This window comes from Colletes gigas, unplaced genomic scaffold (genome assembly GCF_013123115.1).
Source record: "Colletes gigas isolate AHSC1104 unplaced genomic scaffold, ASM1312311v1 Colletes_gigas_Sc00010, whole genome shotgun sequence".
Lineage (NCBI taxonomy): Eukaryota > Metazoa > Arthropoda > Insecta > Hymenoptera > Colletidae > Colletes > Colletes gigas.
In genome coordinates, this window is record NW_025106639.1 from 8,039,447 (window position 1) to 8,065,925 (window position 26,479).

The 26,479-nt window shown below is 36.4% G+C and overlaps 5 protein-coding genes across 9 annotated transcripts; 1 reads left to right on the forward strand and 4 right to left on the reverse strand.

Annotated features, from left to right (window-relative positions):
- The first annotated feature begins 923 nt into the window (after window positions 1–923).
- Window positions 924–26,314, forward strand: LOC122397963. 2 transcript variants are annotated; one of them, XR_006259162.1, is made up of 16 exons: window positions 924–1,010; window positions 3,150–3,306; window positions 4,112–4,256; window positions 20,565–20,634; window positions 20,889–21,040; window positions 21,210–21,368; window positions 21,469–21,570; window positions 21,692–21,888; window positions 22,155–22,238; window positions 22,338–22,633; window positions 23,396–23,596; window positions 23,656–24,258; window positions 24,362–24,497; window positions 24,572–24,791; window positions 24,878–25,907; window positions 25,980–26,314. XR_006259162.1 is itself a non-coding variant. In XM_043397492.1 (16 exons), the coding sequence occupies exons 4-16, from the start codon at window positions 20,622–20,624 to the stop codon at window positions 25,460–25,462; spliced, it is 2,838 nt and encodes a 945-aa protein (XP_043253427.1). In that variant the 5' UTR covers window positions 924–1,010; window positions 3,150–3,306; window positions 4,112–4,256; window positions 20,565–20,621; the 3' UTR covers window positions 25,463–26,314. The 2 variants fall into 2 exon arrangements, 1 of the variants encoding a protein (XP_043253427.1); XM_043397492.1 differs by adding an exon at window positions 22,792–22,884 and having other exon boundaries at window positions 24,365–24,497; window positions 24,878–26,314.
- On the reverse strand, window positions 1,724–8,470 carry LOC122397964 (neuropeptides capa receptor-like). Its single transcript, XM_043397493.1, has 6 exons — window positions 7,815–8,470; window positions 5,580–5,670; window positions 5,292–5,488; window positions 4,383–4,616; window positions 3,472–3,823; window positions 1,724–2,792 (listed from the first exon to the last, which is right to left on the reverse strand). The coding sequence occupies exons 1-6, from the start codon at window positions 8,095–8,097 to the stop codon at window positions 2,546–2,548; spliced, it is 1,404 nt and encodes a 467-aa protein (XP_043253428.1). The 5' UTR covers window positions 8,098–8,470; the 3' UTR covers window positions 1,724–2,545.
- Window positions 9,166–14,447, reverse strand: LOC122397965 (neuropeptides capa receptor). 2 transcript variants are annotated; one of them, XM_043397494.1, is made up of 8 exons: window positions 13,414–14,447; window positions 11,963–12,053; window positions 11,675–11,874; window positions 11,349–11,597; window positions 10,931–11,255; window positions 10,347–10,876; window positions 9,591–9,714; window positions 9,166–9,424 (listed from the first exon to the last, which is right to left on the reverse strand). In XM_043397494.1, exons 1-6 carry the CDS (start codon window positions 13,697–13,699, stop codon window positions 10,636–10,638), a joined length of 1,392 nt encoding a protein of 463 aa, XP_043253429.1. In that variant the 5' UTR covers window positions 13,700–14,447; the 3' UTR covers window positions 9,166–9,424; window positions 9,591–9,714; window positions 10,347–10,635. The 2 variants fall into 2 exon arrangements, with proteins under 2 accessions (XP_043253429.1, XP_043253430.1); XM_043397495.1 differs by lacking the exons at window positions 9,166–9,424; window positions 9,591–9,714 and having other exon boundaries at window positions 10,677–10,876; window positions 10,936–11,255.
- Window positions 15,482–20,242, reverse strand: LOC122397969 (probable RNA-binding protein EIF1AD). Of its 3 annotated transcripts, none has more exons than XM_043397498.1 (3): window positions 20,106–20,242; window positions 15,842–16,114; window positions 15,482–15,779 (listed from the first exon to the last, which is right to left on the reverse strand). In XM_043397498.1, exons 2-3 carry the CDS (start codon window positions 16,106–16,108, stop codon window positions 15,570–15,572), a joined length of 477 nt encoding a protein of 158 aa, XP_043253433.1. In that variant the 5' UTR covers window positions 16,109–16,114; window positions 20,106–20,242; the 3' UTR covers window positions 15,482–15,569. The 3 variants fall into 3 exon arrangements, with proteins under 3 accessions (XP_043253433.1, XP_043253434.1, XP_043253435.1); XM_043397499.1 differs by lacking the exon at window positions 20,106–20,242 and adding an exon at window positions 16,184–16,317; XM_043397500.1 differs by lacking the exon at window positions 20,106–20,242 and having other exon boundaries at window positions 15,842–16,165.
- On the reverse strand, window positions 16,245–19,991 carry LOC122397962 (DNA polymerase subunit gamma-1, mitochondrial). The gene has a single exon (XM_043397491.1). The coding sequence runs from the start codon at window positions 19,974–19,976 to the stop codon at window positions 16,245–16,247; it is 3,732 nt and encodes a 1,243-aa protein (XP_043253426.1). The 5' UTR covers window positions 19,977–19,991.
- Window positions 26,315–26,479: the final 165 nt, after the last annotated feature.

Genomic DNA, 26,479 nt, shown 5'->3' on the forward strand with positions numbered 1-26,479 from the left:
CGTTGCATCAGTATAGCCAACCTTTGAGACGTACATAGAAATACGTTGGATCCTTTATACAAAATTCGATAACGTAAAAAGTAGTATCAGGTATCGTTAATAATTTAAGCTGTAAAAACAATGTCCCATATCGAACACATACGACGTTAAGTCAGAAGATTCAAAGTAACGCGAAGGTAAGATCACAGACGAGGTAGAAGAGTATCTTATTAAGAGTATTAATCGCATTTTATCAAGTTCGTATTTCAGTTCGTCTATGTTACATGTCTAACGTAATAAATATCAGTGTGGACAATGTACATGATGAACGATGTGCGACGATAATAGATCATTTGGTAATTAAATTTTGGTCTTGAATCTTTTGTACTCGTAATTTCTACCTAAGGCAAGTATCAACAATATTATTCGAAACTCGAGGCCTAATTTTTTATTCGAAAAAACGTCGAGAATCGAAGGCATGGGACCTTCCCCCACCTTTCGCTTAGTTCGTGATGTCGCCGCTAGTGGAACGGTGTCGTCATTCGCAATGTGAAAATTGGCGGGGTAAGACGTGTTCATAAAACGGCAGTTTCACGCATAATAAGGCACGTACATTTTAGCTATTGACATCTAATCGCTTCTCATCTAATTACTATTACTCTCTGCCACTCTTTAACTGTATCTTCGTTTAATATTAATACATTTCTATTACGAATTGAATCGAAATCGTGAAGAAAGTTGAATCGGTTTCGCGCATTTTTTCCAAGATCTAACCAAGGTTGATCGTCATTATATTCTTCGAAATATAATTATATATAATTTTGTACGACATATTTCAAGTTCACTTGTTGTTTAATTGTGACATAGCTACATCTGCATTGACGCATTTAATCGAAATGTATATTTTATTTAGGTAACAGTTTCTGATTTCATCTTGAGGACGCCACCGACCATTGGCGCCATTACACAAACGGATTATTGATACAATCTAATTCATTATTGGTGAAATCTAATTGAATATAGTAATTAACGTATGTATATTTGTTCATATTTTTTTCTTTCTCTATCGAATTTTGTTTGTAAAGTACAATATCTAATTGCGTAAATGTGATCCAAGCGAGCAATGTGATCGTTTATCAAATCGTAACTCTTGCCACATTTAGTTTTAATTCTTATACTTGATAGCGTTATACTTTAATTTCATCCCGAATCAATAATTGGTTCTGACACCGAAATAGTAGAGTGATTAATTTCATTAATCTACCAATACTTACTTCCGAGTACACTAATTCCTGTAATTTCATTTCCTATCACAATGAGCGCTATGGTCACTTTCTATAGCCTGTTGATAAGGTTGCGAGTGACAAGACTTTGTCGGTTATATTGCATGTGACATTAAAATGATAATGTGGGCCCAAAACATAATTATCAAGGAGTCACCAAGGGGTTAACAAGGGATGAATAAACACAGATATATTCTTTGTTTCTAAATTTAGAAGACAAAATTACATGGTATGTAGAAACACATTGTTCGATATTTTGCGAAAAATTTTATCGTAAGATTTGTTGATCCTGAGATAACAGTAAGGTTACAAAATCAGTTTGAGAACAGATTTGATACATACATATATTTCCCATCGACGGTCGCGATAAGAAAATACTAATAAAAGCTCTTCGTCTCTTTATTTTTTTTTATTTCTTTCTTTATTAACTTGTTTGAAGAGCTTTGCAAGTTAAGGCGCTTTCGGAAATTCGCAAACTACGAAAGACTCTTGTATTACGTAGTTCGGTATCAAAAAGCAAACGCAATTACATTCTTCATTTAAATCTTACAATCGCTGAATTTTTCATACTTATGAATTTACTATATTTTCCTACGCATACCAATAAAAATTTGTATAGATTCGCTTGGTCGTTTTTGCGCGTGTTTGGGCATCTACTGTCCTTGAACAATTCGTTCGAGAATCTCTTTCTGGTTACAAAAGTAAACCGGAATTCGTGACGACGATTCCACTAATAACGATTACGGATGAAAAATAATTGTAACACATAACACGTGAGAATCTTATAAAAGAATTTAATTCATTTTCTTCGAGAAATATTTCACGTTTAAACCTAGTTATTTGACTTACCGTACAGTTTGTTTCGAGAAGAAACTCGTCTTGTAAATTTGTAAACCATGCTCCTCCGTAAATTTCTGTAACCACTTCAAACGTGGAAGTACTCGAGACGTTCAGTATCTTCGATCGATCCTGGCACGTATGTGAAGTCGAGTTTTTCCGTGAGTTCTAAGCCCGGTAAGAACTTCGGGGTACGTAAACCCTTTCCCTTGACAGGATAAGTCAGGGATTAGAAGCTTGTTTTGCTTGAAAGGGTATCCAGCGTCTTAACGGTTTACAGCGTGCGATGTTATCGAAATAACGTTATTATAAATTAACTGCAACGTTGCTCCTTTCAATCTTCCAGCTTCGAAAGTATCAAACAGTTTAATAGTCAATTATACGCGCGTTTTCACACAATCGTGACACTTAACGACCAGAAACGCGTTTGTCATTTTATTTAACGATCAGATATGTGTCTCGTTCGATGTGGTTCCCGTCTGATGTCTCACACGTCCGTTCTTTGCATGCACGAGGAGCGACGATTTCTTTGGTACCCGTGGTAAAGATTCAGCATCGATCTCGTCGATATCTTTATTATTTATCGACGAATCGTTCGTTCCTGCGATACGCCGTTTCTTTTCCTCTTCGTTGTTCGATTGTAATTGGTCCGCCGCGCGTAAACCGCTTTCAGCTTGGCACGATGCGTTTTCTCTGTATCCAAACAAATATCACAAAACGTGAGTTTGCTCGTGACCTTTTGCGCGGATAGATTGGGTCTGTTATTTCCCGGTACGCGAACCTGCGATTAAACACCCTTTCAGACGGAGTCAGTGTCCTTCATTACTGGTTTTACCCCCTGGTGACTAAAATATCAATAACCGTGTCTATCACTATTTGCGCGTAAATAGTTTGTTTAACGATGCTTGGGTCGAGTCATAAGACCTATTTATTTAAATACCTACAAGCTACCAAACAAATGGGAAATGTTATTCTGCGACTCTTTGAAGAGGGAAGTAAAATACGACGCTTACTTACATATGACCCTATCCAACATTTCTCGTCTTTCAGTAACTCTCTCGTTAAGACTGCGCTCAACGATGAGTGGAACATGTAATTTTCTGCCGTTTCTAATTTACAACAGCAGCTAATGGAACGACAAGTCGAAAGCAAACGCATAAACAGCATGACTGTAACGTTGGATCTTTCAGTATCTTGGTGGTAGCTGGTAAGTGATTGTGTCTTGAACATCATCTCCGTCTGAAAGAGCCCTAGCGGTTCGGAACGTACGCGAAAATGAAATTGGAATCGAAAATAAGGGAGAAACTCGGTCAGAGGGGCTGCCAACGACAGCATACAAATAGCCGGGAAATTAATAAGCATTTTAGCTTACTTGATGCTGTGCTGGTAATTCGTGTTCCTTCCGCGAAACACCTGGTATCCCGCCTTGGATCCAACACCGCAAACCGTGCTCGAGTTTCTCGCGCTACTCATGTCGACCCTTGTAATGGAAGGTCTGCTTGGGTAACAGCAAAGTGTCTCTTTAAACGCGTTTCGGTATTTCGTGCTCATCGCATTATACAGGATCAGATTTATGACTGTACTGATGTAGTAGAGACAACCACCGAGTGGATAAAGCCAGTCGTTTATACTAGAGAACGATGGAATTTGTTCCCGATACGTGTATAACAGTCGTTGAGTGTGAAACGGCGCCCAGCAGATGAAAAATGCTACCACGACAGCACCTGTGAAGCGAAGTCACCGATTTCCTTTTCACGTACGCCTCCAAACTATTGCCCCCAAAGAAATACAGGGGCAAATTTGTCTTATTATTGCTCGAGGCTATTTTATCATGTTGGCTCGAAACGGATCGTCGACGAACGAGGTCCGAAACGTCTACCGAACTGATAATGCAGTTCGGATATTAAATTAATTTTCGTTCAATTGTTTTCAATGCGACGTATAACGCGTCTGACTCTAAAATCAAATAATATCGCTGGGAATAAATATTGACAGATTACGGTAAATTTCAGGTTCGATAAACGTCACGTTGGATTTTACGACCAAGTTTTTGCGATGAAAATAATCCCGTGGTACCATGAAGTCTATTACGCCGATGCGGAGCTTCGCGTCAACTTCGGAACACGATCGCTGGCAATATATCGCCCCCATAAAACGGTACGTGACTTCGAATAAATCAGAAAATGATCAATGTTTACAACGGTTGACAAATTTACGAGAACGATGCCAGAGCTTGAGAAACGAAAATGAAAGGAAAGCATTTAGTTAACGTTAGACATTTACTGAGCACCCGAATGATAGCTGTCCGTGATTGAGCTTGCTTAGTCTCCCCGTGAACCGATCCTTCGACGGTCTGCTCTAGGCTGCTACTTCGTATTCGCAACCCTATTTGCACGTAAATCACCACCATAAACGCCATCGGTAGAAGGAAGAAGAAGCAACAGTAAAGTTCGATTAGCAGAAAGGGTAAAATTACGATATTGCAAAAAGCAGAATCCTCCAGGTATTCTCTCGATTCTGAAAAGCAAAAATCAAATAAATCTCTCAGAGGGAAAAATTCTACGTTCGTGACTGTGTATAAATCTGCTGGTCAGTCGTGTTTCGTATACATTGCAAATGTGAGTACAATAGGCTGAAAAATGATTCTAACGCGACGATTCGATCGACGTTTCCCGATTTCCGAACTATCGCCGCTTTATTTACCGCGTAAGTGTTCGTGTTCCTGCGGTTAGACTCGTAGACGTATTCCGACGATCGCTATTTACATAATTCATATTTAGAAGCATCCGAAATTACTACGAAATAGTATTAATTAATGTAACGTTGTTGCAGAACGCGAACGCAAACTTTACTCGTTACGTGTAACATGCAAATTCTAATTAATATCTGTTACAGTTGTTTAAATTTCTAATCCACGAAAGTTGTAATGAAACATGCCACTTGGCCGAGCAGTGGTGTCTGGGAAAATGAATGATGTGTTTAGTATTCGCAATTATGAAATTCCATCGTGTAAACAATTTGCCGGGAAAAACGAAAAAGATAGTATTTGCTAATGTTATTACTCAACAACAAGACGCGGTATTAATTAAATATGCATCTCATGACGTCGATTAATCGAGAGGGATAACCAGGGTTTATAATTAATAATTGTCGATCCTGCACCTTAGTTATCCGTCTTCGACAGAAACTTACCTGGTGGATACTCGATGTAAATAACGGTGGTAAAAATACCGAATGGCACGGCAAAAACGAAAGCTGCTAGCCATGTAGCCAATATAATTCGTATAGGAACCTTAACTCCACTCGCATAACGACGAAGCGGATAACAGATCGCCGAATACCTTTCTAATGAAAATGCCACTATTGTTAATACCGATACGTAATAGGACCTTCAAAAGAGAAACCGATATTATTTTTGTCAAGTACGATTTCTTTTTTTTTTTTAGCGTTCCTTTGTGCATCAATGTTACATCGACTCACGTTTCAGCAAAGAACATCCGCAATTTGCATACAATTAATCCCCATTTCCACGGATACTGTTCCCAAAGTGTACTCAACTCTGTTGGTATGCCTGTAAAAGAATTGGAAGAAAAACTAATTCAATGAAATTATGTTTGGTACTGTACATGCGTTTATTCGAAAGAGATTGAATAATAAGAAGATGAAAATCAAGAATATCAATTTCTTGACCGAAGCTTCGTTAAAAAGTTATTAAAAAATTAAGGTGTTCGAACGTAGATAGTAGTTGCCATATTCCACGATAAATGGAGACAATTTTTTCGTAAATTCATGCATCCGCACGCCAGCAGGATATATGATCTGTCGATCAAACAATATATATAGTTTTCATTGGCAAACGAAATATTTATTCAAGTATCGAGCGTTCGTCACCGGAATGTAAAATAAATAACTGTGTGTGGACAGATTTTAATGGCAATATACATACACATATAACTGTGTAAAGAACGTCTTATCGCGCATAAAAGTGAAATAGACGATGATAACAATCGCATAATGGAAAAATGATGTAGAGTAAGACGATATAAGTATTTGGAACTTTTCAAGAAATTGTTAAGTGTCCTTTTCATGATCTGTACGATACAAGTTCACGAGCCGTGGAAACCATTCATTTCATTCCGTACATTCTGTCGAAATTGACCTGTTGCATTAGGACAAAACACCTGCCGAATCGTTACGATCAAACGACCATCGTTTCTGTTGAATTTCCTTTTGCAATCAATCTATTTAGAAATTACTTAGATCCCCATAACTTGGAAGAGGAACGGGAATCGTTAGGGGATCGAATGAATTTGTCACATCAATTAAAAGTGATATAAAAAATACTAACTTCAAAGTACAAAAGGATTGAATCAGTGCAGGCAATTTATCTGTAAGGCTACTCTCGATGCAAATAAATCTATTCACCGGAATCACACTCCAACAGCTGATACAAGTGAAATCGTAACGAGTAACACGATACCCTTCGTTACACTGAGAAAGATCGAACAAGCCATTAGTCGACAATTAACGTCTAGTTCGTGACGATCGTACAAATATTGGCTCGCAAGCCATTGCCTTGCATAAAGTTTCGAACTAAATAAACTTATTAATCGGTATCCGTTGGAACGAAGACAAAATATCTATAAATTGGAATTCATAATTATCAGCCAGGACAGAAATTGTTCAAACCCTCGCTATTTGAAGAGCAACAGCATTCGTGCACTGTTAAAACATTTCAATTGGAAATCCACGCGATATATTACATTTTCTGCTATTTCTCCTCCCTCTATCAAGACTCATTTTTATTGTGAAATACGATATCTGTATACGAATGCAGTTCCTCTATCCTCGAAGATTAAGCGACTTCCGTCTACTGATAAAACAAAATGCGTCTCTTTTTATTCTCTTTATCCGTTTCTATCGTACACAACCGGTTATTAATTAATCGCGAATCGTTTTCTACACACAAGCCGACTGATAAATGTTATTTGTTTCAATTGTTGCCAAATGTTCGATCGTTCAAACGCCATGCATTTATATTCTTTTTCACCCAACGGCACTTTATCTTTCCTTACCCTGTCTCCTATAGACTTGGAAAGAAACTGACGGCAGTAATTGATGATAGATCTATAAATGTGAAGAAGCTGAAGCAAGTCCATAAAAAAAAATGTGATTTAAACGATTTTGAATAACTTGTTTTATTATTTTACGAGTTCAATATTGCCTAGACGTTTTCTTTATCTCTCGTGTAACTTTGCATTTACAATATTCATATCTTGGATCCGTTGTCGTATTTTCAGATTCCGGATGAACTTCAAATAACAGAACACGTTGTATTTCCTAAAGGAAATACATCCAGCATGGAAGTAGAAACATAAATCACAAGCACAGTGATACTTGTATGCTACGTATATGGATAAAATTTCACTTTGCTTATTTTAACGACATCTGAAATGCTTTTCGATGATCATTTCCGTGAATCTAATAAATATCGTATATCGGATCTTCGGGAAAAACCTCTGACGAATATTGATGGAACTTGTGGAAGAATTTAAAACGTAGTAGCCTCGCGATGGATTGCTAAAGGTTTCGCTAAAGATCGTGCGAGGAATAGCGGTAAAACACGTGGTGGTTGTCCAACACGTTGATAATAAATTAAAAAAAAAAAGCATCATTGTGTGAAGCGTGACAAATAACGAGCACGTGGAAACTTACCCGTTATTAAAAGCAACAGATCGGATACCGCCAAATTGAACAAATAACAGTTTGGCGTCGTCTGCATGTTAGGATGCTTTCGGATGACGATGCAAGTGGTTATATTGCCAACGACACCGCTTACAAATATAACGACATAGACCAGGGTGATGGGCAACACCATGCTCAGGGGCAAGTATTTAGGACCCAGAATTACATTCAAATATTCAGATTTGTTGAGGTGTGCGTAATCGCTGCTGATGTTCTCTAAAAAATATTCACCCCAAATATTGTCATTCGTCATTTCCGAATCTCGGTCACCTTCCTAAAGGAGAATTGATCACTTTTTTAACTCGCACAGCAAGAGTTTGACTTCGCATCGAAGCTAACAGTCATTTTTCCCGTCGATGGCTTTCCTTTTAGAATTACATGAAATAACCATTCGGTACGTTACTCCAAACATTCTACCTCGTTAATTCTACTTGTTGAACGATCGAAAAGTCCCTTCGTGCTACGACGACGAACGACAACGTATCCGTTACCGATTTCTATCGGGATCGATCGTATTTCGATCGTATTATCGCGATAGAAAATGTTAATTTCCGACTGTAAATTACACGACACCACTTTTCGATGCTACTTGTAGTCCGATAGCGAGAGACAAACCCGATAGTGCTCCGCTTGGCAAACCGTGGACAAATGACGTCTCCCGAGTGTGCTGCATTTCACCTTCTCACCACGCGCCCATCCACTACGCATCCAACCCTCAACTTTAACCCCCGCGTACTCGACGCGAATACTCGACTAGTAAAATCGTGCTCATCTCGCGTAACGAAACGATTCAAAGTGTTCAACGCAACTTCAACGACCTGATTACGAGGGGAATCCACTTAAACCTTATCCGGGCTTTTACATTTCTGGAGCCGCCGCAGCCCTGTGTAACAAAGTCCATAAATTTGTGTATAAAATATATGGAATCCTCAAATAATTCTATCAACATATGTATATTTAATCAACTGATTTAAAGTTGCGTGGAGCTGCAGCGGCCTCCAGCTTCGTCGCGTCTCTGACCAGAACCAGCATTAATAAAAACTTCGTGTTACAAGTGCTCTTAAATCACCCACAAGCGCGCAATTATCGATGTCAGGTTTAAATTGTTGCTCACCCGGTTCAACGTCGAAAGCCTCCAAATAATTCTCTCACACAGTTGTTACAGACAGCCTCGTCAATCTTGATTTCTGTTCCAATTTTTTTATTAGATTTTAACAAATTTATCGTGCGATACAGTAGTTAATTCCCTATTATACCGCGTAATAATTCACGAGTTTTGTCTTGCAACATGGTTATTACGTTAAAATGCTCGAAACCTGGTTATCGTTTGCTGATGCACTGCCAATCAAGAAATGCACCACGTGTTTTCTCGGTCGACGGATCAAGGTTTTTCGCGACTGATATTCGGTCATTTTGCCACGACTATAGAAACGGTATTCGACGGCTTCCTTTGGCAAATGTAGCTGGTAGAACTGGCAAACTAAAAGATCCTCTTCGAGCTCGAAAGGGAATTCCATTGGCTTGGTGTAACCATCGAGGATTAAAATCGTCGTGCCAAGAATTAAAATGTAGAGAAAGAACTGAAAAACATTTCATGATTGTCAAAACGCTTCTCTCGAGCAGCGTTACATAATTATTATTCGTTAGATCTCTTGCAATACGATTGCGCGACGAGTGAACGTGGACAAAAACGGAAACTTTCTGGCAAAAAACAAGATCATTTTTCGATGTTTACGTTCACCTTACATTTTACCTTTGACGTCTTCCAACCGAGCACCGACATAATACTATTACGTTTCTTCGTTTTTGTCCTTATTCAGTCTGTAAGGAAGCTTTTAGACGATAAGCATTGGATTAGAAAACGTTGCGTCTGAAAAGGAAAGAGGAAAATCAATAGGACCGCGCAATCTAGAGAACGTAAATGAATCTACTGCTATTGTTGTAACCAGAGATACGGATATTACCCATTGTAGTGGTTTTTCTCCTGTCAATTGGGTAAAAATCGGACGTAGAATGCATTCGTACACAGATAAGGAACATTGGATCACTACGAAGATGATTAATTCCACGAAGCAATTTAAAGATTCCAAAAGAACAAACACTATCATTTTCACGATCTTTGAATACTTCTCCCAACATTATCTCGATAACGTTAAAATATTGGATAGAAACACCGATTTAGGTTACACTTGTCATTTTGATGACTCGAACGAAGAAACAGTTGCTGCTGGCATTCATTTGTTCAACTCCAATTTGAAAGTAAAGGAGTGTCTTCGTTATTGAGACTGACAAAACTTGATGGACCACGGAACAAGATAGTCAAACGTTAAAATCCCATAGTGATACAATGGAATATGGAACCCCTTCTTCAAACTTCTACATTAATATCGCTGCCGCTGCGAATTTAAGAAGTGCAGGCAAACAAACTTTCGATATTGTCGCGAACGCTAATATATCACCTTTTCTTCCATCAGGTTCATTAAAAACTTTGAACTTACTCACCGATTGAAACTCCAAGTCCGGCTGGAAGCGATTGAAATCTACTAATAAAATCGTACGAGATTGCAACGTGCATCGAATAGAGGAACTCGTAGGAAATGGTTACGGTTCGTCGTCGAAACCTTTTATTAATTACAGAAATTTTACAATCTGGTAAAATCGGATAAAAATTGGCTCAAAAACGACACAACAAATCGTCAAAAAATAAATAATAATACGCTCTATTAATTTACAGCTACTATATACAAGTATCGTGTGACAAACAACGCAAAAAATGTACAGTTTACGTAGTTCACAAATTACTACTGGCCGTGGACATGGACTCTTTCGTCGTCCCCTCGGATGTAGAACTTACGTTGCTCGTTTGTTCCCGAGCAACGGAGTGCATTCGATCGAGAAGAGGTCTGCTAGAATCTACTTTCTTCGGCGGATAAGATTTATGAGAAACATTGTCGTTCATATTCCCGTCTTTACTCACGCTCTCCCGACTTGCAGTGAAACGAAACATCTCTTTCGCTTGGCTGATAGTATACCTAAACAAAAATTCTGTAAATGTCGTCGGTGCTCGGGACGTTAACGTTACCAACCTTACGGAACGCTTAAAGTTTGTGTCGTGAGTCTTTCCGTTGGAATTGGTTTGGCACATCTGGGAATCCCTGGTGGCCCAGCTCCTCCTTCCTGTCTTTCTCGTCTTGCAGCATATCGTTTGCTTGAACGCATGCCGGTACTTTACACTCATTAAATTATATAAAATGGGATTCACGGTTGTGCTGAAGTAGTAAAGACATCCGCTCAGAATGTACAGCCATTCGTTCAAGTCTGGATAATAGTCGGACTCCTGAGCGTAGACGTAGAGCAGCCGTTGAGCGTGAAACGGGGCCCAACAGATGAAAAACAAAATAACCACGGCGCCTGCAACAATCAGTCGCTAGAATTTCGACGTTTTGTATAAAAGAAAGATAAAGGATTTTTGAAAATACGAATGGCAAACAGCTCGGGTCTTACTCAACATTCTGATAACGGACTTCCGGGTTTGAATTTGCGAGTCTCCGTGAATCGCGCCGTGCACCACCGAATTCAGCGTGTCCCGCGTGCTGTTCCTGATCCTCAAGCCCATCCTCGTATAGACGACCAGAATCACCAGCATCGGTATCAAAAAAAATATGATGCTGCTCAGCTCGTAAAGAGGAAACTTCGGCATGTATGGCAGTAGCATAGCGCAAATCGCCGAATCGGCCGAATAATTACCCGAACCTGAATAATTTCATACTTGTATAACTTGCATAGCGTATAAGTTATACGATCAGACGCAATAGAATCGGTTGGTTAACCTGGTGGGTACTCGACCAAATTGACTTTCGTATAAATTGCGAACGGTATAGCGGAAATTAGCGCTATTGACCACGCAGCCAAGATGAAACGTATAGGCCTTTTCAAGCCGCTTATCGTGTAAACGCGAAGCGGGTGACATATGGCCAAATATCTTTCCATGGAGAAGGCCACTATCGTGAGGACCGACACGTACGAAGACCTACCGAACAGATGCAACGTTTCAAATTCTGGAGCACGGTGGAGCATGATGTAACCGAATAGAAAATGATTGACGGTGGTTTTCTTACATTTCCGACACGTACGCTCTTATCTTGCAAAGACCGACTCCTAGAGCCCAAGGGTATTGTTGCCAGAAAACGCCCAGCTCGTTAGGTAATCCTAAAAGTGGTTGAACAAACATCGATAACGATCAATCGGCACGATAATGATCGATCAACGGGAATATTTCGTTACGATCGTGTTAACGGTAAAAACCCTATTTTTGTTCTTTTTCCGTATCGTTATCTGTGATTTATTTCCGTGACGATCGTGCAATTGACGTCAAACGTCTGCACTAGGATGCGCAATGACTAAGAACCGTAAGCATCAACGCGATACACACACGCTCGTTTTCCCAAAAGTAGATTTACGACTTAAGCTCAGCAGGTAATTAACACGTAAACGTCACGGTATTTCGCGACGACATTAAAAGACAGAAGAAATTGCGGCTCGCATGCTACAACTGCTTGAACGTGTTCGGAAAACGATTTCTGTTTTTCTGTTCGAAGCTTTTTTCCTCGAAGAATAAAACTTTTACTACGGGTAGCGTTTATCTCGACAAACTGTGACAATTCGTTGAATTTGTCTTATCTGATTCGTACTTCCTGAAAAATACGCGTATACATGCATAAATATGATTCGATCATCGGGGAATAAGAATACAAATAATTCGCGAAAACGTGAGGCAACACGTGAATGTTTACGGTTGACAATTTACTTGAAGCTTCGACAACTTTTTATATCACGACGATTTAATCCTATCGTGTTAAATCTCCTTGACTCATTCGGGGTAATCGCGCGACTTTTATCCCTGAAAATCCCACAGCAAAGAAGTACATAAAAACAATGGTATGATCGGCAAACTGTCTACCGTGTGCATAACAATCACTGATGCACATACACGTGAAACAAAGGTCAATTTAAAGCGCTCATCTTGGAATTGTCGTGGAAGAAAAAGTGGTTTAACGATCAATCTCGATCTAAACAAAACAGTTTTAGATATCGTTTACGTAATTAGAAACACAACCTTTATCATAATTGCGTTCATGCACTCGTACTTGAAATCATTAATTTGAATCGAGTTATTTCCGCCCACACTATCCTCGTTATCGTTGTCAACCTTTTAAAAGATTGCTCGTGTTCCCAATTTAAACCACCGTTAAACGAGTGCTGATTCAGAAACAGGAACACCCCTCGTGTCTGTTAAAAACGAATCAACACCGTGCCACGATATATTCGTTCTCGATCAGCTGTATTAAATGTCCGCAACGATTTATAAATTATGGGTAAAAAACGACGAATCAACAGAATTCAGTGAATCGACAAATTTAACGTATTTCGTTCCTGTGTTAAGCGCATTGACATTTCGGTAGACGTTTAAAATGTACAGTCGACTGGACAGGTATATAGTGAAATCGTAAATAAAACGCGACACAAAGAAAGGTTACGCGCAAGTAAATGGAACGCGATTGCAACTCACCCAGCACGAGTAGAGTAAGATCGGATATGGCCAGACTGAACAAGTAGTAGTTCGTGGCGGTTTGCATCGAAGGATTTTTCATAACGACGATGCACGTGGCGATGTTCCCGAATATGCCGGTGACAAATATCACCACGTACGCAATCGTGAGCGGTATCACCATCTTCATGGGCAGATACTTGGGCCCGAGTACCTTCGTTAAGTACTCGGCCTCCGTTAGGTTCTTCAGGTCCCAGTCTTTCCAAAAATCGTGCAAATCGCTCGCATCCTCGTTCGATGTTTCCATACTGTCTAATTCCTTCGGAAACAAAATATTCTGCCGAAGGAATTGAACATTCGCCGGGCGGACGGATGTTTGTAAATATTAATAGTCCAGGAAGAACGGTTCACGCGAGTCCGTCAACGGTCTATTTTAAGAATCTGTATTCGTATCTGTAGAAATAATTATCGCGGGTAAACAAAGCATTCCGTCTTGAATAGATAGCTTGTAGTCGAGTCAACAGACTGCGGTCGGTCGATCGTTAATGGGTCACCGACTAACTGCGACAAGTGCGATTTTTCTTCGATCGGTACTCAATTAACGAAACGAAGATCATACCCTGCCTTCCGAACGATTTAATCTGCCATTTCGACGGGAACTTAGACGTTGGCTCTAGCACGGATTCGACGCTCCGCCGCAAATTCCCATTCTTCTTCTTCGAGGCACGAGTCATCTTGACATCCTCGCGTCGGATTCACTGACCGTAGAACACCTTTTTGTTCTGCGTAATCAAAGTTGCCGAACAACGGAGTAGCGTATCGCCGATTATCTAATTGATTAACGTCAAAGGAACACACGCGTTAAATATCACGAATTTCCGACGATAACGAGCGTTTATGTGTTGACAGAAACACGTGCTAATACATGGTAAAAGTTGCGCGGCGTCGAGAGTACATGATTAAATTTAAAAGGATCGCGTAGAAAACCGAACGGAGAGCGGTTACTGTTCGAGCACGTTGGTCGATGTCGTTAGCACAAAACCAAAATAAATAGACGTAAACGAAAGGGAAGACGGTAAAGTCGTCGAATCGTCTCTGTTGGGAGCGCGACTACCGTACAACACGACTGAACGTAGTGTTCTTAGAGATACCGTGGGACACCTGCCATCGCAACAACAACCTCATCCTCCTCCCGATTTCGCCGATAAGAGAATCGGTCTAACGTACCGTTCAATCGTATCAAGATTCCCAGTGCATTCAATTATCGCGTTCACAACTCTCTCGACACGCAACGCTTCGAATTCGCTAGACGCGATTGACCGCAAATACAGCTTCCATCGGGACAAGGAAAACGCGCAATTATTAGAAATACCAGATAGATGAATTTTTCTTTTTTTTTACCTTAAAAAATAAAGAATAAGAGAGACAAAAGTGCTCCTAAATCAACCCTGTGTCTTCACTTGAAGGGTAGAAACTTGGTGTACCTCGGTTATTTTATAAATAAATTACCAATTTTGATTTAGAAGCATCTTTAATTAAAACATTTCGTTTGAACGAATTACGCATTTGATACGCATTTATGTAAATTCAAAGATTCAACAAAACTGCATGTTTGCCGGTATATAATTGTCTTATCTGTACCTCGAACGTTCCTTAAGCCGAAAAGAATGTTCGACGTTCGGTGCAAAATATTATACAAGGACATTGAAAATTTATGGTCATAATTAAGGATACAATGTTGTAGAATTTAATCATCGAAGGTTGCAATACTCGCCATAGGCCGTACCGGCACGGTAAAAAAATGTTAATTGACAATTGATTCGATGCGTATAAAATTCCAAGCATCATACTAGCCGATAAGATTAATCGAAGACAATGCAACGATAATTTTTGCGATAACGTTCATTTACGTCAAACGTAAGAATATTTTTATACCGATAATATATTAATTATTACGGAACAAAATATTTGATTCTTTTACAATATTTGCAACTTAATATTAGTTGGTATATAAATGAACAATTTCAAAACTTCAATTTATTAGAGAATGTTTCAAAGGAGGCAGAAATTTAATTCGCTCTATACAAAATGAAAAATAATAAAATATTTATTCCATCTTTTGCTGTACAGTTTATTGTACAAATAAATTGATTATTTCTAATAAAGCAAAAGAAACATTAACTAGAATCAGTTTCGTCAGAACTTGTTTCACTGGTGTTATCTAGTCTACCAGAATTAAGTAATAATCTATTTGTATTTACAAAAAGATCCGCTTCTTCGTTATCATTTTCTTCTCCATGCTTGTTTGTTATTCCTTCATTTGATTTCGGAATTATGTCGAATTCTTTTGGCCAACAGCCCTGCGCGCGATAGAATTTTTGATGTTCCTAATGGACAAATTGAACAATTAGTTCTGGATTAAAGTATAATTATTTTTAACAAAACGTACTCGTGTCAATATTTTAACGATCTCTGCCTTCACTTTATCCCCTTCTGCTATTGGCTCTACTAGTACGAAATCTCCTCGTTTCACCCAAATGTTTCTTCTAAACTTCGTTGGCATAGATACGAGATATTGGTCTCCAATGAAATCTATGACTTCGTGAAGATTATTACCGCGCGATTCAATTATTCGTACAATGGATTGCGAATCGGTAGGAGTACTCAAATCTTCGACTTCTTTGACAACGTGTTTGCGTTTAGTTGCTTTAGACATTTTGATCTGTAAGTTTAAACGTAATTACAATATTGAACATTTGATCTTTTAAAGTAAAATGAACAACAATTTTACATCATTTACTGATTCCTTTTATTAATCGACAATGTTCTGATATTGATTAAAAAAATACTGTTTATGTCTTTAATTTGTGCAACGTTTCTTGCTTGGGTGATTCTTTTCTTTGTTTCTTGCCGGCGTGCCAAGATCCTAAGGACCCTCCTGTTTTCTCTATAGCCGTAAATATGTCCAAACTTTCTCCAGGAGGAATTTCATATCCGTTTGTTAATCCATAAACATTCGAAGGTGTCTTACAGTCATCCCTTGATTCTTTGCGCAAAACAGTATCGACCTCTACGGAAGTGAAAAACGCTACCGACATTGGAAGATCTTTTATTCCAACTCTTGAAGCACAAAATGACCGTGTTAAAAGATTGGTAACGTGCATGGCGAGCGCAGCATTGTATTTATAGCGTGATGGCACTAAATATCGCACCTCGTCGTGAAATGATAAACAGAATCTTAAATTATCTTTCATGAGCCATTTCATTGAAACTAACATCAAATGTAAGAAATCAACTGCTCCACTTTGAACCACCCAATTGATTTTTGTAGGTAAATGTTTACTATTGTCTTTTTGATTTTCTAAAGCGCGGGTTAACCGGGAGTTTAAGAAGGGAGTAACAGGATGGGGGCTCTGAGCAATTTCTTCAAGTCTGTTAAACATTGCCGATTCCGAACCACCCACCCATTTACTTGTCTCAAACATCTCTGATATTGTTTTACCAAATAAACCCGATACTTTATGAGCCTCGTAAGATGAATATTGTTTATCCTCCAGATCGTTATTAGTATAGTCAGGTTTCAATCTATATACTTTTTTACCTTTCGTCATAGTAAACATTTTTCGAGATTTAGATGCAGCTTCCGAGTCCGTCATGCATGGATTAAATTGTTTTAAAAGTCTTTCTGCAAAGTTTTGCCCAGCACCATAAATTCTAGCATAATTGATGACCTTAGCTTGGCTTCTAGAAATCCCAATTGCTTTGGCTGTAATACTATGCATGTCAGTTTCATTGGACTTAGTGCCAATTAGTGTCATCCAACCGAAAGGTGTGGCTCCATGAATTTTTTTATCATAAGCATCTCCTATCATTGATGAAATCCACAGCTCTTGACTGTCGACATCAGCACCAATAATACTATACCCTGGTGGAGCTTGTATCATAGCCCGTAATTCGGAACCAACGCGTTCAGGGTTAGCATTAGAAGCAGTCATCCACGTAGGTTCTACCGCTCGTCTAGTCAGGGTACCAGAAACAACTACCAAAGGTAAAATTGCACCATAACGCATTGGCTTTTTAGTTTTTTTAACGGTGTTTGGTAAGTTGCAGTTGTCAAACCATATTACAAACTGTGACATGATTCTGTTCCTATTATTTCTCCAATATGACATCATTTTAGTAGTCCTCAATACTTCTGCAGCACTGCTGTCCAAACCAGCAAGGACATTTTCAGAAAACTTATTCAAAAAATCTTTAGCCAATGGATTACCAACATTATAATTTTCTCCATCTTTATGTGGCAATTTAAGAAAGTAACAGCAATTATCTATAACTGTATTGCACCAAACTGCACTTATTTTGTAAGTGTTAACGAAATGAGAATCTGATTTTTTTTTCTTAGAATTCCAAAATCTTTTCCTATCATTTTCCACCTCTTTGTTAAGAGTTGACATTGCATAATCTGTGCCATCAGATTCAATTGTTCCATCCATTTTGTTCATTTGTAATGAAGAACAATGATTCAAAAGTTGTTTTAAAGGTACTTTGGTTTCAATACTTAAATCCTTGTTATAAGGTACTAAAATACCCCAACCTTTTTTTTGCATATAGTGCAAAGGATAACCCTCCCATGTCAAATTCAATAATTTTGGTACAATTTGCATAGAGGTACTAATATTTTGTGGTCCTGGTTCCCAGTTTTTATCATTGAATTTAAAACAAAGTTTCCTATACCATGCAGGGTATCCTGACATATGTGGTAATTTTATAGGTAAAAGCTTTCTTGTTTCTTTTAAATAGGCAAATTTTGTCTCCAAAGGGTCTTCCTCCTCCTCTCCATCCGAAAGATACTTTTGCGAATCAGTTTCTTTTTTTTCTGTGTTTTGTACTTGACATTTCTTTTTTGAAACTTTTGATGTCGATTTCATCTTAATTTTTTGAGTACTCCAATCTTCATCCCACATCCATAAATCTTCCTTATATTTTTCATTGTGCATAAGTTCGCAAACAGCATTAGCTCTTTTAGCAAGAGTACACTTATTCTCATAATTTAAGTGTTCAAATGTTGTCTCTGATTCGCTTAAATATCTGAGCCAATTCGAATTTGTGGGTAAATATGAAGTTCCAAGCTCTAACATTCCTGCTAAAGTAACAGGATGAGGAAATCTATCTTCAAAAATAGGAAATAAGTGGCATAGCACATTATATGTTGCAAGCACATCATTTGCACAATAGGTCATCAAGGTTTCAAAATCTTTTTTCACATCCTTCAAAGTTCCTTCTACAAAAACATTTCTGAGTTCCTTATTTAATTTTGTGCCACAATAAAATTTATATATTTCTGTTAAACTATTTAAAGAGGTTTGTGTATGTAAATCAAATTTTTCTGCCGTATTTCTCTTTGCATTTAAAATTGCTCTTTGGTAACTACTGATCCCACTAACAGAGATGTGAAGTGACAATGTGTCCACAAACCGTAATCCTGTTTGATTCAACCAATATTGTTCTTTAATCCTGCTTCTATCAAAGGACACATTGTGACCTACTAAAATTTTTGGCTTTTTATGGTAATTACTTAATTTTTCTCCATATTCTGTAGGTTTACTTTCCATTGGAATTAATTGATCCATAGTAAATTGTTGACCTTCAAAATTTCTACTTACACCATCTACTAAAGATTTTGATACCCAACCGTACCATGCTTGACTAGTTACTGCAGTAGCAAGTGTTGGTAAAGATCCTTCTTTCATACAAACTTCTATATCAAAAATGATACCATCCTCTAATGGATAATCTACACTCTCTGCACCATTGCATGTATATCTAGTCCATCCCTCTTTTAGTATCCACTTATCTGGCATTTTTGGAACATTTTTCATAATCTCCTTTACAATTGTTACATAAGGTTCAATTTGTGATTTAGCAATATTATAAAAATGTTGCTCTATATCATTTCCTTCTAAAGGAGGTAGTCTAATATCCACATCAGGTACTCTAGTTGCATCTTCAATTTTTATTCCATACAAGCGTAAATTGTCCTTTATAGATTCTATCTCTTCCTTTGATATTTCTCCCTGTTTGTTAGAATCATTAAATATCTGCTTATGTAATGATTTTGAAAGCATTTGCATATTAATTTCATTTACTCTTGTGTTGTTATTGTTATAGGTTTTCGTGTGCTCTTTTTCATTTTCTAATCTTTTTATACTTTGGTGCTCTGTAATGGCATTATCTTTTTTATTACCATCCTTCAAATGATATACTTTACCGCTAAACATTTCTTCAAAATTTACTGGAATATCAGGTGAACTTCTTCGATTTTCATGCACTGCATGTTCATTTGATAAAACAATTGAAGCAGAGGCCATAGTTTTAAATGCATTGTTTCCATTATTTTGTTGATCTTCATTTAACTTATTAGCACTCTCTGCAGAGGTTAGAGCACGAGAGGTGCAATGGAATAGGTTACAGTTTACAGTACGGACAATTTTTCTTGAAAATTGCTTTCGTTCAACAAAATTAGGATTATACGTTGCAACAAAACGCTTATGACGACCAGGAATACGAATCACGAAACTTTTCATTTCTTTTCTGTCTCACATTTCGTCCTTGTGATTTCATAGCAAAGAACAATGTACTTAACACGTGACTTTGGTATTATTAACCAATCTATAAAGTTTATTTTCAATGAATTGTGATTAGTATAATCTTACCTGCTAGTTTAAATTAATTTGTAAATATGGTCCGGAAAATAACGAATATTTTAGATAAATCAATAAGTTTAATAAAGTTAGAGAAGTAATGCGTCAAATATTTTGAACTTGTATGTCGCCATGTTATGGTTTCAAACGCGCAATTTCAAAATCATTCATTAGCCATGGCGTAGAATGCTTAAAAAGATTGTATGTTTCTTATATTATGAAAGTAATATTAGATGTATGTTGTATTTTCTTTGATTGTAACTAACGCGTTAGAAATACAGAAAAGATATCAATATTAAACGTAATATTTACATCATATAGAAATATGATCCATAGAAACGGATACAATTAGGGCATATGTATAAAGAAGAGATATTCTAGTTCTATTTAAGAACATTATTATTTCCACGCATAAACTATAAGCGTGAACTAATATTTTAGTATATTTTACAAATGTTGTGTTCTATTTAGGCGCTATAGTGATCACGACGACATCTTCGTAGCGTCTGCCAGTTTATTGTGTTCATCATGGCTTCGACTGGTTAGTGTAAATTTTATATGTATATTTTATGATTTTCTAAGAAAATGTCTTCGTAAAAATGTTTCAAACATTTCTAATACATTTTAATGTTTCACAACTATGATTATTTAATCATTATATAGATAAAAACAATATAATTTCGTTGCGGTTTCGTACTTGTCATTTTTGACACTTTTTATTCAATTTTACGTATGAATGTACATCAAGTTTTATTTAATGAAACAAAAATAACAATGCGATTTTTTATTTGTCAGAATCCTTGGTTTGTGATACACTCGATTTAAGTGGTCAAGGCCTTAAGAAGCTTTCCCGTTGTCCGTCGGATGCAGATATCAGTACATTGATCATAGACGATAATGAAATTCAGCGTCTCGATAATCTTGATTCTTACCATAGAATTACCAAGGTAGTGTTTCTATTTGTAAAAACAATAATGCACAATTTTTTTGTTTCATAACTTTATACTATATCATAAATATTCTACCGTACATCACTTTTCATTTATATGCTAGTTTTATCGTTCATTATAAGAAATAAATGATTATTTTTTAAACTAATTCGATATGAAATTTCAGCTTTCAATAGTAAGAAACCAACTATTACGGATGTATGGTATATCAAAGTTACATAATCTTGTAACACTTAATTTAGCAAATAATGGTATATTGACCATAGAAGGTATAAAGGACATGATAAATTTGCAAACGCTTTGTTTAGCTGGCAACAATATAAAGGTATATTATATATAATTATTTATATACAATGTCACGGTTAAATCATTCTTTATGTAATTTTTATATATATATATATGTATATATTATTTTTTTTATGTAGTCTATCGAACATTTACATACAAATACTAAATTGGAGCATTTGGACTTATCTGAAAATAGTATCAGCCATATTTCAGATATTTCATACCTACGAAATTTAAAGGTAACATATTTGATGTATTATTATGAGTATAATTCTTGTTTGTCTTGTTTAACTAAAAACATATTAACATTCGAATTAAGTTATTTTATTCTCAAATACAATGATATTAACAATATTTTAGGAACTTTTTTTGCATAATAATCGTATAATAACATTACGGCAATGCGAACGCTACTTACCTACTTCTTTAGAAACATTTACATTGGCAAATAATAATATTACTGATTTAAATGAAATGTCGCATTTAGCTAATTTAGAGAATCTAATAAATTTTTCGATTGCCAATAATCCATGTGTCAGTATGACAGGTAACAGTATGTATCCTTTTTGTTATTCAAATATATTCCCACCTGGATTTTAGAGGTGGATTAGTGAAAACATATTTTCAAGCATATTTTTATACATAACATAGACACAAGTATGTGATGTGTTACTATATTTAATGTCATTACATATACTTACTTAGAATTATTTTTTGTCAATAAAATGATGTGCTTGTAGAAAATTAGATAAAAAAACAGCACCATTTGTATTAACTGTAGATTTACAGCAATAGCTTATTCTTCTTAACAAATAGCTTATAGTGGATTTAACTATCGTCCTTTTGTTATCAATTGGTGTATGAGCTTGAAATCAATTGATGGCTATCCTGTTGATCCTCTTGAAAGGTGGGTCTTTTTGTAGAAATATAATTATTTCATATATAATGTAATAAATAAAAACTCAGTTCAAAGAATCAAAATTTATTTGAAACAATGGCCACTCAGTTTAAGGGCAGAGTGGCTATATTCTCAGGGACGCGGTAGACAATTTCGTGTTGGTGAACATTCACTGCTTGCTCAGTACCTAGCCTCTGTTTGCCCACTTTCCGGCGAATCGTTAGAAAATGAAACTGACAGGAAGCTTAGGCTGATTTTGAGTAAAGCACAACATCATCAGCAACAATTAAGTCAACAAAGTGATACTGGAAGCGTACACAGCTTAAGTAGCGTCGGAATGAGTCCTTCTCCAGCCACTAGGCGTAGACTTAGTCATAACAGGACAAGTTCTCCTAGACGTGCCAGTGAGTCTAATTAATCCTTTTCTTTTATTCTCGCAAGTACAATCAGAAACCATCTAAAGTTTTTCTACTTATAATTGCAAACGTGGACTAGTAGTGATGTACACTTTCCAGTCGTCATGCACATTATATATGTTCTAGTTATAACGTGTTTTCTCTAGTTGCGCCAATGTTGACATACTATGAAGATAAATGCTTACAATCACCAAAATTTTATGAAGCAAAGTACTGTGTGTGCCATTCACCTTGTAAAGGTATCCAAAGTCAGAATGAGGATTTATCATACATGGCTATAATTACATAATGGGCATGTGTAAAAATCTAAGATATATTTCCCTCATAATTCAATGGAACTAAAACTAGAAATTGTTTTGGTAACATTTAAGAAACAATGTTGTGTATTAGATAGAAATTTGATCTTGGATTAGTGCACATGTTTACTTCTTTCATGCCTAGTACGTAGTATGTTTTTAAGTGACTGCTTTTTCAAGCTTATAGCGCAAATGACTTTGGAGAATGAAAGATAAGACATTGTTATGATGATGACGCTAATTAGAAGACTTGGTTAGCGAATTATCATTTGACGATTTGGAAATATATTTCACATAGTTCACATTTCTTATATTGTTTGTCTAGTCTTTAGTTAAATATCATTTGCATGCTTTTGCTAGCGAAGCTAGCCCTAAGACGTTTTTAAGTGTAAAGGAACATATAATAATATATGAAATAGATCTAAAATATTTAAAGTACATGACATTTAATTAGGTACGTCGAGAAATTCGTTAAGAATAAGATCACCGGACAGAATGGTAGCTAGTTGTCACACAGATGCTATGGTTTCTTCATGTCACACTCTGTTAAATGAAAATCATGAATCATTGATGACTCAAAGTTTAGATCCAAATATGCTCTGCGGTACCCTCGGTAATAAGGCATCAAATATTGCTATTTCACAAAGCATAGAAGGTAAATCAAAATCGTTGGTGATCTCCCTCTGTCACATATTTAACAAAATTGGTTTGTAGAAACATCTAGTCCTCTACAAGCTGCAACAAAATTGGTACCAGTTCCAGAGTCTTTAATGAGCCCAGATTTTCGTCCACCTTCTGGTCTTTCACGAGTTTTACCAAAAACTCCACCAAGCAAATTAACATCACCATGTCAAATTACGATGCCCAGTAAACCTACATCCGACGGTGACGGCAAGGCTATTCCAATTATAAATACAGTAAATCCAATGGCAAAAACGAATCTCAGTTCTTTAAAAGCGAATGCGCTTGTAAAAAGTAATTCTGCAACAAATTGCAGTATTGGGAAACCAAATATCGCTAAACCGATTGTCACGAACGTTAATAAATGTCCCCATAGTGTGAAAATTAATAATTATGTTCAGAGTAAAACATTGCCTGGAAAACGAAGTACGAAAAATTCGCCAAATCTAGGCAGAAACATACAACGACCAAAAAGTGCAAGTGACAGAATTAAAAGTGGCGTAATTAAAAAAAGTGGAGATGGAGATGCAGGTAATGTTACTCAAAGTAGCGACGAAGATAGCGAAGTGTGTCAGGCAAAATTAGATGGTATTCGCCATAGGGCTATTCAAAGAAGGCAGGAGGATAGCAATAAAGGTAAAAGTTTTTTAAAAAATAACATTTTTCAGTATGTGATAATTGAATATTATTTTTCTCCATATTTTTTCTGATTCTACTTTATTATACTATACTTCTGAAGTAGATCAAGATGAAACTGAGAAAGCAGCGATTTGCATCCAAAGGATGTGGAGAGGCTACCATACTAGGAACCTCAATAAAAAAGCAACCAATATACTGAAGACTATTGAAATGACCAGAACAAATAAATATATCCAGTATGATTTCCATTATCTCGTTATCTATAAGCAGTACATTATTTAACATTGTGTATTCTTTATTAATTTCCTAGAAAACTTTCTACCGACATGGAAGCCACTAGGACAGCTTTAGAAAGCGAACATAAATTGCAATTATTACAAATGCAAGCGATTAACGCGCTATGGAAAAAAGTTGTTAGTCTTCAGCCTAATAGTAACCGAGATCCTACAAGCAACGATAATGAGAACATTACACAAAATGTAGACGTTGTGACCAATTTAGCACAAACGTGTAATTTGTTACACACTCAGGTAAAATATCAATTACATTTTTGTAGTTAACTAATAATTTTATTTTGATACTTTGATCAGTTTCTAAGCAATTGATGCATATTTAGGTTCAACAACTACAAGATTCTATGTCAGAGATAAAACGATGCATGTCGAATATGCAATCAAAGCCAATGGTTGTTGATAATGGAGTTGCAACTCAAACTGAAATATCTGCTGTCCATACTCCAGCAGGCGAAGAAAATACATTTCCTTATGCACGGGCACATAGACCACAGACATTGCCGATTCATCAAACCCTTCATGAAGGAAACGAGAGTAAAAGTTTTGCATCTAATCTAATAGACAGTGTGTTAAAGAAAGTCTCTCAATCTACTGATACAACGGATGATGAAGTTAATACTGACATACTAAATTCTAATGAAAATCCTGAGCTGATAAATTCAAATGAACATCCTGATATGTTCAAAAGTTGTGAAGAAATTGTTGAATCTGATTTTAAAAACGTAATGGAGCATGATGACAAGAACGAATATGATGTAATTGACAATACCGTATTAAATGGTGAAGTTTGCGAGGAAGCACTATGTAAAGAATTACATCATTTAATTGAAACAGAAATTACGACAGAAAATTGCACAAACCTTGAAAAAGAAGATAGTTCGGAAGAAGTTGAGAAAGAACAGCTTTAATCTGAGAAAATGCACAGTAAATAATAAGGAAGAAAATGAAGGTGCAAAGTTATAAGCTCTGAATAGAAATTATGAAAATGAAATGCGAATTCCATCAAATAGTGTCCAATACACGAGTGAAATTAATGCATGTAACTAAAAATGCTCACTGTACATAAGTTCAAAAAGTGATCTTAATTAGACTGAGACGACAAAGTTTTATGGTTTTAGTCGCACAATATTTCCTACAGTTTATAACAAAGGAAGATCAGACACTTTTATCAAAATTTAAAAACTTGCCACGATATAAATAAAGATAAAAAAAAAAGTACCAATTACATAATATTAACAAAATCGTGTCGATAAACAGTTTTATCATATATCGTCGTACATTGTGGTCATTGAAGCAATTTTGAAATTTTTCCGTCCACATATCTGGTTTCTGAAATTTTCATCGATGTACAAAGTGTGTATTAATAACGTTGTATATCGTATAAAGCTTTGCCCCTTCTTAAAAACAACAAATATTACTGTACAGGATGAACTACCCACTTGGCACCGTGAATTCCAATGCCGTTTGTCGATTCTCAGATTGAAGTAACTGTAGAATCGTAGAAGAGAGTTTTGATATGTAAAAGCATTCCTTATTAATGGCAGAAGAATTTTTCGTTTTGCCAAGAAGTTGCCCGAATAACATTATATAGGTAATTATTATTTTTATGTATTTATTTTCTTATTTATTTATTTATTTAAAAACATGAGCTCTAGCGAAAATTGATATTACTGGCAAAGGTAGTAGATAACGGAAACATTTTTAATCTAGTCACTGCGATAACTTGTATGCTTATAACTGCTGTAGATATTAACTGAAACTTGTTACATAGGTATACAGTGTTATTAAAACAAAGAAACTTAAATCTTTCAACGAAAACGGATGATTAAAGTGTTGAAAAAATGTGTGAGTTTTTAATTATAACCAAAAATTGCATTTAGTGATTTTTCATATGCGTGTACATTTTTTATGTTGTTTTTTTTATT

What these genes read in the sequence shown, in the direction of transcription:
- LOC122397965 (XM_043397494.1), bottom strand. Translation starts at nt 13,699, where the DNA reads ATGGAAACATCGAACGAGGATGCGAGCGATTTGCACGATTTTTGGAAA. An exon ending in AGAGCGTACGTGTCGGAAAT is followed by an intron (nt 11,875 to 11,962) that starts GTAAGAAAACCA and finishes TCTGTTCGGTAG; the next exon opens with GTCTTCGTACGTGTCGGTCC. An exon ending in AACTTTAAGCGTTCCGTAAG is followed by an intron (nt 10,877 to 10,930) that starts GTTGGTAACGTT and finishes ATTTTTGTTTAG; the next exon opens with GTATACTATCAGCCAAGCGA.
- LOC122397963 (XM_043397492.1), top strand. An exon ending in CTTACCATAGAATTACCAAG is followed by an intron (nt 21,041 to 21,209) that starts GTAGTGTTTCTA and finishes ATGAAATTTCAG; the next exon opens with CTTTCAATAGTAAGAAACCA. An exon ending in GTGCCATTCACCTTGTAAAG is followed by an intron (nt 22,885 to 23,395) that starts GTATCCAAAGTC and finishes ACATTTAATTAG; the next exon opens with GTACGTCGAGAAATTCGTTA.
- LOC122397969 (XM_043397498.1), bottom strand. Translation starts at nt 16,108, where the DNA reads ATGTCTAAAGCAACTAAACGCAAACACGTTGTCAAAGAAGTCGAAGAT. An exon ending in TCGTTAAAATATTGACACGA is followed by an intron (nt 15,780 to 15,841) that starts GTACGTTTTGTT and finishes TTTGTCCATTAG; the next exon opens with GAACATCAAAAATTCTATCG.
- LOC122397962 (XM_043397491.1), bottom strand. Translation starts at nt 19,976, where the DNA reads ATGAAAAGTTTCGTGATTCGTATTCCTGGTCGTCATAAGCGTTTTGTT.
- LOC122397964 (XM_043397493.1), bottom strand. Translation starts at nt 8,097, where the DNA reads ATGACGAATGACAATATTTGGGGTGAATATTTTTTAGAGAACATCAGC. An exon ending in CGGATGTTCTTTGCTGAAAC is followed by an intron (nt 5,489 to 5,579) that starts GTGAGTCGATGT and finishes TCTCTTTTGAAG; the next exon opens with GTCCTATTACGTATCGGTAT. An exon ending in AATTACCAGCACAGCATCAA is followed by an intron (nt 2,793 to 3,471) that starts GTAAGCTAAAAT and finishes GTTTGGATACAG; the next exon opens with AGAAAACGCATCGTGCCAAG.